At 33.8% G+C, this 14,928-nt stretch overlaps 1 protein-coding gene across 6 annotated transcripts in view; it reads right to left on the reverse strand.

Annotated features, from left to right (window-relative positions):
- Positions 1 to 14,928, reverse strand: part of LOC126776225 (bilin-binding protein-like) — a 39,626-nt gene that overhangs the window by 3,540 nt on the left and 21,158 nt on the right. For 2 of the 6 annotated variants that reach the window (XM_050498540.1, XM_050498539.1), the window contains 3 exons: positions 2,403 to 2,622; positions 2,169 to 2,276; positions 1,459 to 1,625 (listed from right to left, as the gene is read on the reverse strand). The exons of 1 other annotated variant lie outside the window; for it this stretch is intronic. In XM_050498540.1, coding sequence (XP_050354497.1) covers positions 1,477 to 1,625; positions 2,169 to 2,276; positions 2,403 to 2,622 — 477 coding nt within the window. In that variant the 3' untranslated portion in view covers positions 1,459 to 1,476. Of the gene's footprint in view, positions 1 to 1,458; positions 1,626 to 2,168; positions 2,277 to 2,402; positions 2,623 to 4,480; positions 4,646 to 9,101; positions 9,287 to 10,079; positions 10,188 to 14,928 lie in introns of those variants that run through there. 3 more of the 6 variants (XM_050498543.1, XM_050498542.1, XM_050498541.1) reach the window with 3 other exon arrangements.

Consider the following 14,928-nt stretch of genomic DNA (forward strand, 5'->3'; position numbering starts at 1 on the left):
TAATAGTTATTATTGCTAAAATAAATTTACGTCATATTAGTAAAAAAACGTATTTAGTAAGTCCCACTTCTGAATACAGCCGGCCCCATCTCTAAAAAAATTATTTGGAGTTCACTAATTCTTATGTAAGTAGAAATAGAGGAGTCGTTTTTTAGTACAGAGGTGTCCTTTTTTTCCAAAGATAGAAATTTTAACCATCTTTTGTGCTTCGACTGTAACAAATTATTCTTCAATATGGAACGTTATTTCAATGGCGCGCGGTAGTTCAACAGCACAAAAGTACTTCTAACTTAAAATGCATGCAAATGTGCCACCTAATGGTAAGTGGTCACCAACACGCGTAATATATAAAATAATAACCGTCCCTTACATCGGCTATGCGACACCAATCTTGGTAACTACGATATTATTATGCCCCTTGTCTGGCTCACTCACCCTTCAAACTGTTGCAGTTATTTTCATTGCACACAAACGTTAAAATGTCACGATGGCAGATTTGAAGACCGCGTCGTTAGCCATCATCGTAATATTTTTTATTGTTTGAGAATTTTAATTTCACAGTGTTTCCTAAGATGTCAAATTAAATTAAATATATAGTTTAATGTTCAATGTTCGAAAGGGCACCGCGGCCGCTCAGTTTTTTATATGGCGATTTAAAGTTTTAAAAAATACAAAAAATATTTTTATATATTCATCCGTTCCTAGTTACAAAAGAAAAGTAGTATATGTAGTAGTTGTCTGGCTTCCATAGCTTATGCTTATATATATATATATATATTAGCTATATTCCAAAGCCTTGTACAAGCTTAATTTGGGATCAGATGGCCGAGTGTGTAAAATGTCCCAGGATATTATTATTATTATATTATAATTTGAATAATGGCAAAATATGGTTTAAATTAATTAATTTAAAATGTATTATGGCCACAGCATTAATTTAAGTAAGTTAATACAGTTACGGTCTGGCGGACTGTGCACTGGCTTTTCTAATTGGTATTATCAAAATCTATTTATATAGCAATACTAAATTACTTTATTTATTTAATATTCAAGAGATACGAATAGAAAATTATAAGGTTAAAAAAACAATATTTTTAACACATACATCAGTTAAGTTTCCACAGCACATAACACACACAACAACAACAACAACAAAGGTAAATTATTCTAAATATCATAATTTACATAACTTCATAATTTTAGAATTCATTTGGAGTCAGGGCTTTGTTTTAAATCTGTCTGACTAAGAACCACCCACTCATCACATATCCTACCATTAAGCAGCGATACTCAGTATTTTTAACTTCGGTTTGGCACAAGGGACATAAAATATTAGGTCCCAAGGTTGGTTGGGCATTGGTATTGTAAAGGTTAAATATTTGTTACAGTTAGTACAATGGTATTAGTACAATAACTAAAAAAAAATAACAAAATGACATTGATATTTATATCAATAACCTTTTATTTAGTCTGTATTTAAGCTTCAACCCTGCATTCCTCCTCAATGAATCGAGGCCACACAAATTTGTCAGCATTCAGAAACTTGGAGTCCTTAACAAACTTGATGATTTTAGACTCGGTCTCTTTAGATAAAGGCTGAGATCTTGAGAAGACCCAAGCGGATTCTGTAAATTAAAAAATCAATCAATATTATTGCAAAAATAAAATCACGTCCTATTAGTAAAAAAACATATTAAGTAAGTCCCACTGCTGGACAGAACCGGTCCCATCTCTAAAAGAAACGATTTGGAGCCACTTGCCATCACCCTGTCACCAACATTTTAATTATAGTGGTGGGATGCAAGTGACTTCTAATCGAAATATTTTTTCTTATAACTTTTATGTTCTTCTTTCGTTTTCTTTTATATTCGTCTTTATCGTTGGACACGAGATAAATAAAATTATATTCTATACACGATAATTCAATGGTGCTGGTCGTGATTCTAACCTGCGATCGCCAATTAAGATTCACGTAACTTCTAGGGCCTCTTTACTATCAAACACAAAACATTTACATTACATCAATTGTATTTACACATAGCCTTTCCAAAAGATTAATGGTACTTATCCGCATTCAAACTCAAGATCATTAGCTGTTAAGACTTGGTTCCGTGTTCCTAATGGGACAAAAGTATATTGAGTACTTTTAATAGTATATTGAATAATACCTCGGTAGCTTTTCTTGACATCATCGAATTGACAGTAATAACATATGAAGAAGTCATCGTAGTCAACAGCCAAGATATTCACCTCACCGTCAACAACCGTGCCGTTAGCTGAAAAAAATATTTTTTTTTGTAGTTTAATTTAAAGAAATAAATGATTTGACAAAGTACGTGTAATTATTAACACTTAAAATGGAATGACTTAACAAAATTAGTAATGTTATTTTATGGAAGTACCTCCGTAAGGTAGGCTGTGGATGATTTTTCCAGTGGTTCCAGCGTCATCGACGAGCTTGGCAGTACCCTCGATACTCATAAGTTGTTTGTTGTTGTTAACATAGGTGTACTTAAATTTCTTGGAATCACCGTCCTGTTTGTATTTCACGTAACCACATTTGCCGTCCTTGACAACGTCATCATGGTATCTCGCGACTTCGTACCATACTCCACTACTGTACTGTTAAAAAAAATTAAATATTTTATAATTATTAGTCTCAATGTCGTATGTGACGTGGCTAATGCCAACTAATAAATATAAGTTGAGGTCTTTAATCGCGTTTTTAATGAACTTATCTTTCGAATTGGTATTCTTCTACGGAGAACCTACTTGCGCCATTTTTTTTTAGTCTCTACAAACAAGGGCTGATTGCCAAATTAAACATTGAATGTAAAGTATATTTATTGGATTTTTTAATAACAGCCTGTAAATGTCCCACTGCCGGGCTAAGGCCTCCTCTCCCTATTTGAGGAGAAGGTTTGGAGCTTATTCCACCACGCTGCTCCAATGCGGATTGGTGGAATACACATGCGGCAGAATTTCGATGAAATTAGACACATGCAGGTTTCCTCACGATGTTTTCCTACACCGAAAAGCACGAGATGAATTATAAACAGAAATTAAACACATGAATATTCAGAGGTGCTTGCCCGGGTTTGAACCCACGTTCATCGGTTAAGATTCACGCGTTCGTACCACTGGGCCATCTCGACTCTTTGGTTTGGATTTTTACGGACTCAAAATTGAAGTTGTCAACGTTTGTAACCTGAGGGCACTTGCAGTCGAGGAAGATTTAAGCGGAGACTGAAGCAACGAATTCGAGGAAAGCAAAACAGTACTTTTTTTTTTTTTTTGAGGAGAAGGTTTGGAGCTTATTCCACCACGCTGCTCCAATGCGGGTTGGTAGAATTCACATGTGGCAGAATTTCAGTGAAATTAGACACATGCAGGTTTCCTCACGATGTTTTCCTTCACCGTAAAGCACGAGATGAATTATAATCACAAATTAAGCACAAAAAAAAAAAAAAAAAGAGGAGAGGAGGCCTTTAGCCCAGCAGTGGGACATTCACAGGCTGTTACGGTTACGGTAAAACAGTACTTTATGGTAGTCAAATTACTTGCGGCTGACTTAGCTATTTCAGATGAGTACACGCTTTTTTATACTCAATACAATCTTGGGTGACCATTTCAAAGCAAGGAGACATCATTTAGGATTGGAATTTATTTTGAATTATATTGATATTTGATATAAACATTTTATTTTGTCTGTATTTATCCGTCAAACCTGCAGTTTTTATCGCTGAATGAAGCTCACACAAAATTGAACTCACACAAACAAAAAAATTGTTTACCCAATTTTGTGCAGTTTTTTAATTTAAAACAAACATTGACTTCTCAATATTAGATGAAAGCACGCTTTTTTATAATCATCTCAATCTTTTCCTTTTTCCAAAAACTCTGCTTTTGGTGAAATAATTCAGGAAATTCTTTTTTGGTTGTTTTTATTTGTAATTTTGAGCCATTTTGAACATTATCCTGGACAAACAGACGGATACACAAAAATGCAATCGGTTTTAGTAACTTGCAATGACAAATAAACCTAAAAAAATTATAATAAATTTGAATTCACAGAATAAATAAATTCCTAAATCTTAATGTTTACGTGTAATGCAAATGAATCCCTGCCCTATTATAGTAGAAGAGAAGCTTATTCTTTTACGTCACGGTTACGTCACTGTTACGACACGGTAATCTAAGTCGGCTTAAATAATCTATCCTACTTATTAGTATTTTAATGGCTGGAACGTTGGCGATTGGAAAAGATATCCAATGTAAAATGCACATAATGAGGTAAATGATATACCAAAGCTGAAACGAAAGATGTTAATACGACTATATCTCAATCCGCTTAAAGGAAAAATCACTTGCTATTGGAGGATATAATTGGTATTTCTTTTGGCTCCACAAAAAGGGACCGATTGCTATATGGTTAAATAATACATTGAGTATAAAAGTATATTAGTCATTTGATACTTACAGACTCAAAATTGAAGTTTTCAACGCTTGAGAACTTAGGACACTCAGAATCACGAGTGATGTAGGCGGAGGCTGAAGCCACGAAGATGAGGGAAGCTAAACGGTACATTTTAGTATTCTCTTGAAGCGCTTTGTTTCGTCTGATCGCCTGCCGCTGACTTAGCCGCTTTAGATGAATACACGCTTTTTATAGTACTCACAATCTTCGGACACTCGATCGTGACTCGATTTATGCATTTAAAAATGCATAAATTAATTCGATAGCGGTCGTCCAGTAGTCTTCTGTTTTTTCATTAGTATAGTAAATATAAAATGCTATATTAATAATTAATTACTTTATATTTATTGTTGTGAATGATATGGAATTCCTTCCACTGCACTGAGCGTTAAGTCTGGGCCCTTTATATAATCGAGGGGGAATCCGGGACATGTGATCGCAAAGTCTGCAGGATCGTCTTATTAAACTATAAATTATTAAAATATTATTATTTAACCAATAATTTCAATATTTCACATCTGCCATGCGTCCTTTGCCGGTCAACTTGTCTAATGTTTTGTTTTTTAAAAATAGTAATAACTAAACGAAAATTAAAATCAAATATTCAAATTTCTAAAATATTATAAATAAAAAAGGTTTGTCTGTTTGTAAACGATGAATAAAGATGAATTGTCATTATAAGAAATAGAATATTAATCCTTACAAAGAACTACTCATTGTATCTACAAGACAAGCTTGCCCTTTACAGCATGCTACTTGGATGCATAGCTTAGGAAATAATTAAAAATTGAAATAATTAATATGATGATATTTTAACACGCTTGTTTCAAATCCGTGGCGCTCGACAATTCTTACGCAAATTAAACAACAAATTAAATATTCTTATCAAGATATAAACGTGTATATTCCACTAATTCTTATGTAAGTAGAAAAAGAGGAGTTGTTTATTATATAGAGGTGTCCTTCTTTTATAAAGTAAGAAATTTTAACCATCTTATGTGCTTCGACTATAACAAATTATTCTTCAATATGGAACGTTATTTCAATGGCGCGCGGTAGTTCAACAGCACAAAAGTACTTCTAACTTAAAATGCATGCAAATGTGCCACCTAATGGTAAGTGGTCACCAACACGCGTAATATATAAAATAATAACCGTCCCTTACATCGGCTATGCGACACCAATCTTGGTAACTACGATATTATTATGCCCCTTGACTGGCTCACTCACCTTCAAACTGTTGCAGTTATTTTCATTGCACACAAACGTTAAAATGTCACGATGGCAGATTTGAAGGATTATCGTCACAAACCGAATGCCAAGCAGGCGAAGTTGCGTTAGTAGGTAGTATATACACATACGTAACAAAATATTACTATATTTTAAAAATAGAAAAGATAAATCATTATTTGTGGTGGTATTTAAATATTTAAATTAATATTTTTATTAAAAAGTGTAAAGTATTTTTAATTAAATTGCAACTGGTAGTATGATAATAAACATTATATACAAGGTTTTTCGCGCGATTTCACCGACGGTTAACATTTACTTCTCCTTTCTAACCTTTCTCAATAAATAGCCTATCTGACGCAAACAGTTTTTTTTAACGGACTTTTCAAATCAAATCAAAATACTTTATTCGACATAGAAGCATTACACTTACTTTCAAATTGTCAAATTAGAGAATACCACCAATTCGAAAAAGAAATACCCTGAGAAGAACCGGCGAAAGAAACTCAACGGAGTTTTTTTAGCATGTCTTGTTTACAAGCGTTCAGTGTAAAAAAATAGCCAGGGGGCGATTTTTTCATTCCCATGGTGTGCTATCATCCATTTTTATTTGTAATGACCGACACACAAACGTTAAAAGAAGGAACGCTTGTGCAAAAACAAATAATTAAAAGCAGGCATTTAGGCTATCCGTTAATAGATCGTTGCTAGTTGTCGTTTAAATCGCGCTATAGTCATTTATTTCTGTAAGCACTTATAAGGCTTGGCATATTTAAGTTGAGAGCGCTCAATTAAGCTATGCTATGCGATATGGTTAATAACTAAATCATTAATAAAAGAAAAATATTTTTTATTTACGTTATGTTTTAATGAATGAATTCGTTTGAATATTTCAACTATCTTGGAAGGGCTGACATTTTAAGAAAATGTTTTTAAGATAAAATTATAAGGCGAAAAGCACTATTACATCCTACTATTTCTAACTATGTTATAGATGACGTTCAGTATTTTCATTGTTATTAATATCATAATCCTCTTATAATATAAATTTATGGTTGGTTCACGGTTCATTAAAATATTAAGATTTTTATAATTATATACACAATCTTTGAATTCATTCGTAATCAAGTTTAACAAGTAAGACAAGTTAAAAACAAAAACAAAAGGAAATATTCAAATGTTGCACAAAAATAAATCTTCATTAATATACAAAGTTGAATCGTTCGTTTGTTAGAGTGTATTAATCTCGGGATTTAAATTTCCGATAAAAATTGTTTTCTGCATAAGGCTTTTTTTATTTCTGCATAAGGCTTTTTGATAGGTAGGCGGACGAGCATTTGCTCGTACCTATCCTACAAGCGACCTGATGGTAAGTGATCACCAACGTCCATAGACATTGGCATTGTAAGAAATGTTAACCATCGCTTACATCACCAATGCGCCACCAACCTTGGGAACTAAGATTTTATGCACCTTATGCCTGTAATTACACTGGCTCACTCACCCTTCAAGCCGGAACACAACAATACCAAGTACGCGTTTGCGTTAGAATATCTGATGAGTGGGTGGTACCTACCCAGACGAGCTTGCACAAAGCTCTACCACCAGTAAAGCTTCTCTACCACGCTCTACCCCGCGCCACACACTTGATAATTATTTTATAGCGGAGTTATTTTAAAACTGTAATATCTCCTAAGATATTCATTGAAAACAAATTACGTAAGGGCAATTTTATTCAAAATTCAATACTTGTGATAAATAACGTTTTTATTTAGATAAGAATTAATACCATGTTTATAAAAACGACTTCGCAAATAATGCTTCATTTTAGAACAAATTTGATTACCATAAAAAAGTTTATAGTGAGTCAATCTTAAAAGATAATATGCAAACGTTTTTTAGACCTTTTTAAGATGAACAATTCTGCCATATGATTGTTGCGTAACTTTCACCGTTTACGCAGCGTATGTAACGGAAGCTCTCAAAAGAAATAAAGTTCCCGTTTTTGTAACATTTTCATTGATGCTCCACTCTGCTATTAGTCGTAGCGTGATGTTATATAGTCTATATCATTCCTCAATAAATGGTCTATCTGACACTAAAACATTTTTTCAATTCAAGCTTGTAGTTCCTGAGATTAGCCGGATCAACCAAACAATCTCTAGTGCTTTATAATATTAGCATAGATATGCCTTTTGTGTAATATTGGTTTGTAATAACGTTAAGCTGTTTTAGCACAAATAAATTAATTATTTTTTAAATGATTTGGCTAATTGCAATATGTGGTTTAAATTAATTCAGTTATAGTGTATTTTTGCCCTTTTAGCACCAGGCTACAGCATTAATTTAATTAAGTTAATAAAGTTACGGTCGTTATCGTTATCAAAATCTATTTATATATCAATACTAAATTACTTTATTTATTTAATATTCAAGAAATACGAACAGTAAATTATAAGGTTCACAAAAACAATATTTTTAACACATACATCAGTTAAGTTTCCACAGCTTACCACAGCACATAACACACACAATAACAACAACACAAAGGTAAGTTATTATAAATATTATAATTTACATAACTTCATAATTTTCGGATTCATTTGGGTGTGAGGGGGGATTCCTTCGTTTAAGATCAAATAACATTATGCTAAATATTATTTAATTTATCTTCTCGTCAATAGATGTATTTTACATCGCGCTATAAGAATGTTTTTTAAAAGTACTAAATAAGTTTTTGTAAATTAACAATGAGAGAGACCAATTACACTATCTGACCAGCAGTACATATTCGGTGGTTTTATTTTGAATTTTTTTTTTTTTTTTTTATAGAATAGGAAGGTGGACGAGCATATGGGCCACCTGATGGTAAGTGGTCACCAAACGCCCTTAGACATTGGCATTGTAAGAAATGTCAACCATCGCTTATAGCCAATGCGCCACCAACCTTGGGAACTAAGATTTTATGTCCCTTGTGCCTGTAATTACACTGGCTCACTCACCCTTCAAACCGGAACACAAAAATATCAAGTATTGCTGTTTTGCGGTAGAATATCTGATGAGTGGGTGGTACCTACCCAGACGGGCTTGCACAAAGCCCTACCACCAATACTACCAGGTGAGACCAAACAGTCTTTGTTTAAAATCCGTCGGATAAGTACCAACCACTCAACACATATCCCACCACTAAGCAGCAATACTCAGTACTTTTAACTCCGGTCTGAACGGTAAGTGGCCAGTGTAACTATAGGCACAAGGAACATAAAATCTTAGTTTCCAAGGTTGGTTGGACATTGGCATTGTAAAGGTAAATTATTTGTTACAGTTAGTACAATGGTATTATTGATATATATTTATGATATACAATGGTATTGACATTGATATTTGCAATAACCTTTTATTTAGTCTGTATTTATATTTATTATATATATTAAGCTTCGACCCTGCAGTCCTCCTCACTGAATCGAGGCCACACAAATTTGTCAGCATTCAGAAACTTAGAGTCCTTCACAAACTTGTTGATTTTAGTCTCGGTCTCTTTAGATAAAGGCTGAGATCTTGAAAAGATCCAAGCGGATTCTGTAAATTAAAAAATAATTAATATTATTGCTAAAATAAATTCACGTCCTATTAGTAAAAAAATGTATTAAGTCCCACCTCTGGACGGAGCCGGTCCCATCTCTAAAATAAAAAAAATTGAGCCTTTTACCACCACGCTGTCACCAATATTTTAATGAATAATAAGGTGGGATGCAAGTTCGAACCCGGGCAAGCACCTCTGAATATTCATGTGCCTAATTTCTATTTATAATTCATTTCGTGCTTTTCGGTGAAGGAAAACATCGTGAGGAAGCGGAAAGTCAGCCACATGTGTATTCCACCAAGCCACATTGGAGCTGCTTGGTAGAATAAGCTCAAACCTTCTCCTCAAAAAGGGAGAGGAGGCCTTATCCCAGCTGTGGGACATTTACAGGCTGTTACTGTACTGTTACCACTGATGCAAGTGACTTATAATCGCAATGTTTTTTCTTTATCGTTGGACACGAGATACATTATAATAATATTGTATACTCGTGTACTTATACACGAAAACTCAATGGTCCTGGTCGAGATTCTAACCTGCGAGCGCCGATTAAGATCCACGTAAACATCTCCTAGGGCCTCCTTAGTATCCCATATCGCTAACGATACAAAAAAATTACATTACATCAATTGAATTTACACTAAGGCTATCATTTCCAAAAGCTTAGTGGTACTTATCCGCATTAAAACTCAAGATCATTAGCTGTTAAGACTTGGCTACGTGCTCCTCCGTTTGTCCCAGTGGACAAACGTATATTGAGTGCTATTAATGGTATATTAAATTAATTACCTCGGTAGCTTTTCTTGGCATCATCGAATTGACAGTAATAACAGATGAAGAAGTTGTCGTAGTCAACTGCTAAGATATTCAGCTCACTGTCAACAACCGTGCCGTTAGCTGAAAAATACAAATTCTGACTTTAAATTGAAAAAATATATATTTATGACAAAGAACGTGTAATTATTAATACTTAAAATGGAACGACTTAATGAGATTAGTAATGTTTATTTATGGAAGTACCTCCGTAAGGTAGGCTATGGATCAATTTTCCAGTGGTTCCAGCGTCATCGGCGAGCTTGGCAGTACCCTCGATACTCATAAGTTTGTTGTTGTTAACATAGGTGTACTTAAATTTCTTGGAATCACCGTTCTGTTTGTATTTCACGTTACTACATTTGCCGTCCTTAACAACGTCATCATAGTATCTCGCGACTTCGTACCATACTCCACTACCGTACTGTTAAAAAAATTAAATATTTTATAATTATGAGCCTCAATGTCGTATGTGACGTGGCAAATGCCAACTAATAAATAAATTTATCGTTTTTAATAAATTTATCTTTCGAACTGGTATTCTTCTACAGAGGACCTACTTGCTGGCATCTTTCTTTTTAGTCTCTACAAACAAGGGCTGATTGCCAAATTAAAATTAAAAATATTATATAAAATAATAATATAAATTAAAAAATATTATATAAAATATAAATAAAATTAAAGTATATTCATTCGATATTTACGGACTCAAAATTGAAGTCGTCAACGTTTGTAACCTTGGAGACGAGAAAGATGTAAGCGGAGACTGAAGCCACGAAGACGTGAAAAGAAAAACGGTACATTATGGTAGTCTTTTTTAAGCGCTTTGTTTTGTCAAATTACCTGAGGCTGACATAGCTATTTCAGATGTGTACACGCTTGTTTATACTCAATCCAATCTTGGGTTACCATTTTAAAGCAAGGGGTTACAAGTTAGAATTGAAATTTATTTTGAATTATATTGGTATTTGACATAAACATTTTATTTCGTCGGTATTTATCCGTCGAACCTGCAGTCCTCATCGCTGAATGAAGCCTACATTTGCTAGCATTTAAAAACTGCACAAAATTGTTTACCTACAAACATGGACTTCTCAATTTTAGATGAAAACACGCTTTTTTATAATCATACCAATCTTTTTCTTTTTCCAAAAACTCCGCCTTTGGTAAAATAATGACTAACCCAAGGTACTTAGGAATACTTCAAATAATAATTCAGGAAAATCTTTTTATGGTAAATTTTAGCCATTTTGAAAATTATCCTGCATTCAGAAACTTGGAGTCCTTCACAAACTTGTTGATTTTAGTCTCCGTCTCTTTAGATAAAGGCTGAGATCTTGAAAAGATCCAAGCAGATTCTGTAAATTAAAAAATAATTAATAAATAATATTAAAATAAATTCACGTCCTATTAGTAAAAAAATGTGTTAAGTCCCACCTCTGGGCGGAGCCGGTCCCATCTCTAAAATAAAAAAATTTGAGCCTTTTAACACCACGCTGTCACCAATATTTTAATTAATAATAAGGTGGGATGCAAGTTCGAACCCGGGCAAGCACCTCTGAATATTCATGTGCTTAATTTCTATTTATAATTCATCTCGTGCTTTTCGGTGAAGGAAAACATCGTGAGGAAGCGGAAAGTTAGCCACATGTGTATTCCACCAAGCTGCATTGGAGCAGCTTGGTGGAATAAGCTCAAACCTTCTCCTCAAAAAGGGAGAGGAGGCCTTATCCCAGCTGTGGGACATTTACAGGCTGTTACTGTACTGTTACTACTGATGCAAGTGACTTATAATCGCAATGTTTTTTCTTTATCGTTAGACACGAGATACATTATAATAATATTGTATACTCGTGTACTTATACACGAAAACTCAATGGTGCTGGTCGAGATTCTAACCTGCGAGCGCCGATTAAGATCCACGTAAACATCTCCTAGGGCCTCCTTAGTATCCCATATCGCTAACGATACAAAAAAATTACATTACATCAACTGAATTTACACTAAGGCTATCATTTCCAAAAGCTTAGTGGTACTTATCCGCATTAAAACTCAAGATCATTAGCTGTTAAGACTTGGCTACGTGCTCCTCCGTTTGTCCCAGTGGACAAACGTATATTGAGTGCTATTAATGGTATATTAAATTAATTACCTCGATAGCTTTTCTTGGCATCATCGAATTGACAGTAATAACAGATGAAGAAGTTGTCGTAGTCAACTGCTAAGATATTCAGCTCACTGTCAACAACCGTGCCGTTAGCTGAAAAATACAAATTCTGACTTTAAATTGAAAAAATATATATTTATGACAAAGAACGTGTAATTATTAATACTTAAAATGGAACGACTTAATGAGATTAGTAATGTTTATTTATGGAAGTACCTCCGTAAGGTAGGCTATGGATCAATTTTCCAGTGGTTCCAGCGTCATCGGCGAGCTTGGCAGTACCCTCGATACTCATAAGTTTGTTGTTGTTAACATAGGTGTACTTAAATTTCTTGGAATCACCGTTCTGTTTGTATTTCACGTTACTACATTTGCCGTCCTTAACAACGTCATCATAGTATCTCGCGACTTCGTACCATACTCCACTACCGTACTGTTAAAAAAATTAAATATTTTATAATTATGAGCCTCAATGTCGTATGTGACGTGGCAAATGCCAACTAATAAATAAATTTATCGTTTTTAATAAATTTATCTTTCGAACTGGTATTCTTCTACAGAGGACCTACTTGCTGGCATCTTTCTTTTTAGTCTCTACAAACAAGGGCTGATTGCCAAATTAAAATTAAAAATATTATATAAAATAATAATATAAATTAAAAAATATTATATAAAATATAAATAAAATTAAAGTATATTCATTCGATATTTACGGACTCAAAATTGAAGTCGTCAACGTTTGTAACCTTGGAGACGAGAAAGATGTAAGCGGAGACTGAAGCCACGAAGACGTGAAAAGAAAAACGGTACATTATGGTAGTCTTTTTTAAGCGCTTTGTTTTGTCAAATTACCTGAGGCTGACATAGCTATTTCAGATGTGTACACGCTTGTTTATACTCAATCCAATCTTGGGTTACCATTTTAAAGCAAGGGGTTACAAGTTAGAATTGAAATTTATTTTGAATTATATTGGTATTTGACATAAACATTTTATTTCGTCGGTATTTATCCGTCGAACCTGCAGTCCTCATCGCTGAATGAAGCCTACATTTGCTAGCATTTAAAAACTGCACAAAATTGTTTACCTACAAACATGGACTTCTCAATTTTAGATGAAAACACGCTTTTTTATAATCATACCAATCTTTTTCTTTTTCCAAAAACTCCGCCTTTGGTAAAATAATGACTAACCCAAGGTACTTAGGAATACTTCAAATAATAATTCAGGAAAATCTTTTTATGGTAAATTTTAGCCATTTTGAAAATTATCCTGGAAAAACAGACGGGTAGACAAATACAATCAGGTTTAGTAACACTTTTTTTTAGGTTAATGACAAAATTAGAAAAAGAATTATTTTGAATTCACAGAATAAATAAATTCCTAAATGTTAATGTTTATGTGTAATACAAATGAATCCGTGCCCTGTTATAGTAGAAGAGTAGCTTATTATTTTACGTCACGGTTACGTCACTGTTACGACACGGCTTAAGTAATTTATCCTTCTCATTAGTATTTTAATGGCTGGAATATTGGCGATTGAAATAGATATTCCATTTAAAACGCACATAACGAGGAAAATTATATTCCAAAGCTGAAACAAAAGATGTTAACACGACTATATCTCAATCCGCTAAAAGGAAAAGCCACTTGCTATTGGAGGAACTAATTGGTCTTTCTTTTTATTCCACAAAAAGGGGCCGATTGCTATGTGGCTAAATAATACATTGAGTATAAAAATATATTAGTCATTTGATACTTACAGACTCAAAATTAAAGTTTTCAACTGCCGCTGCCGCTGACTTAGCCGCTGTAGATGAATACACGCTTTTTATATTACTCACTATCTTCGGTCACTCGATCGTGACTCGCTTTATGCATTTAAAAATGCATAAATTAATTCGATAGCGGTCGTCCAGTAGTCTTCTGTTTTTTCATTAGTATAGTAAATATAAAATTCTATATTAATATTAAATTACTTTATATTTATTGTTGTGAATGATATGGAATTCCTTCCACTGCACTAAGCGTTAAGTCTGGGCTCTTTATATAATCGAGGGGGAGTCCGGGATATGTGATCGCAAAGTCTGCAGGAACGTCATATTTAACTATAAATTATTAAAATATTATTATTTAACCATAAATGTCAATATTTCACATCTGTCATGCGTCCTTTGCCGGTCACTGTTCTATTTCTGTCAGATATTTTGTTTTTAACAAATAATAATAACTAAATCGAAAATTAAAATCGAAATATTCAAATGTCTTAAACTCGATACTAATATTATAAATAAAAAAGGTTTGTCTGTTTGTAATCGATGAATAAAGATGAATTGTCATTATAAGAAATAGAATATTAATCCTTACAAAGAACTACTCAATACACGCGAAAAAGTCAACATTTTCCCCTCTTCCCTCCCTCTGTGGTACTCCGCTGGTGATGCAAAGCAAAATCGCCATGCTGGGGATTGACGTTCGCTGCGACCTTAGTCCAAGGGATTACATCGAGGCTGTTATAAAAACAGCTTCACGGAAACTCGGAGTTCTGAACAAGGTGCGGCGCTTTTTCACGCCACAACAACTGTGCCTGCTGTACAAAACACAGGTACGGTCTTGCGTGGAATATTGCTCGCACCTTTGGGATGGCTCCGCTAAGTAC

This window comes from Nymphalis io, chromosome 19, assembly GCF_905147045.1.
Source record: "Nymphalis io chromosome 19, ilAglIoxx1.1, whole genome shotgun sequence".
Classification (NCBI taxonomy): Eukaryota; Metazoa; Arthropoda; class Insecta; order Lepidoptera; family Nymphalidae; genus Nymphalis; species Nymphalis io.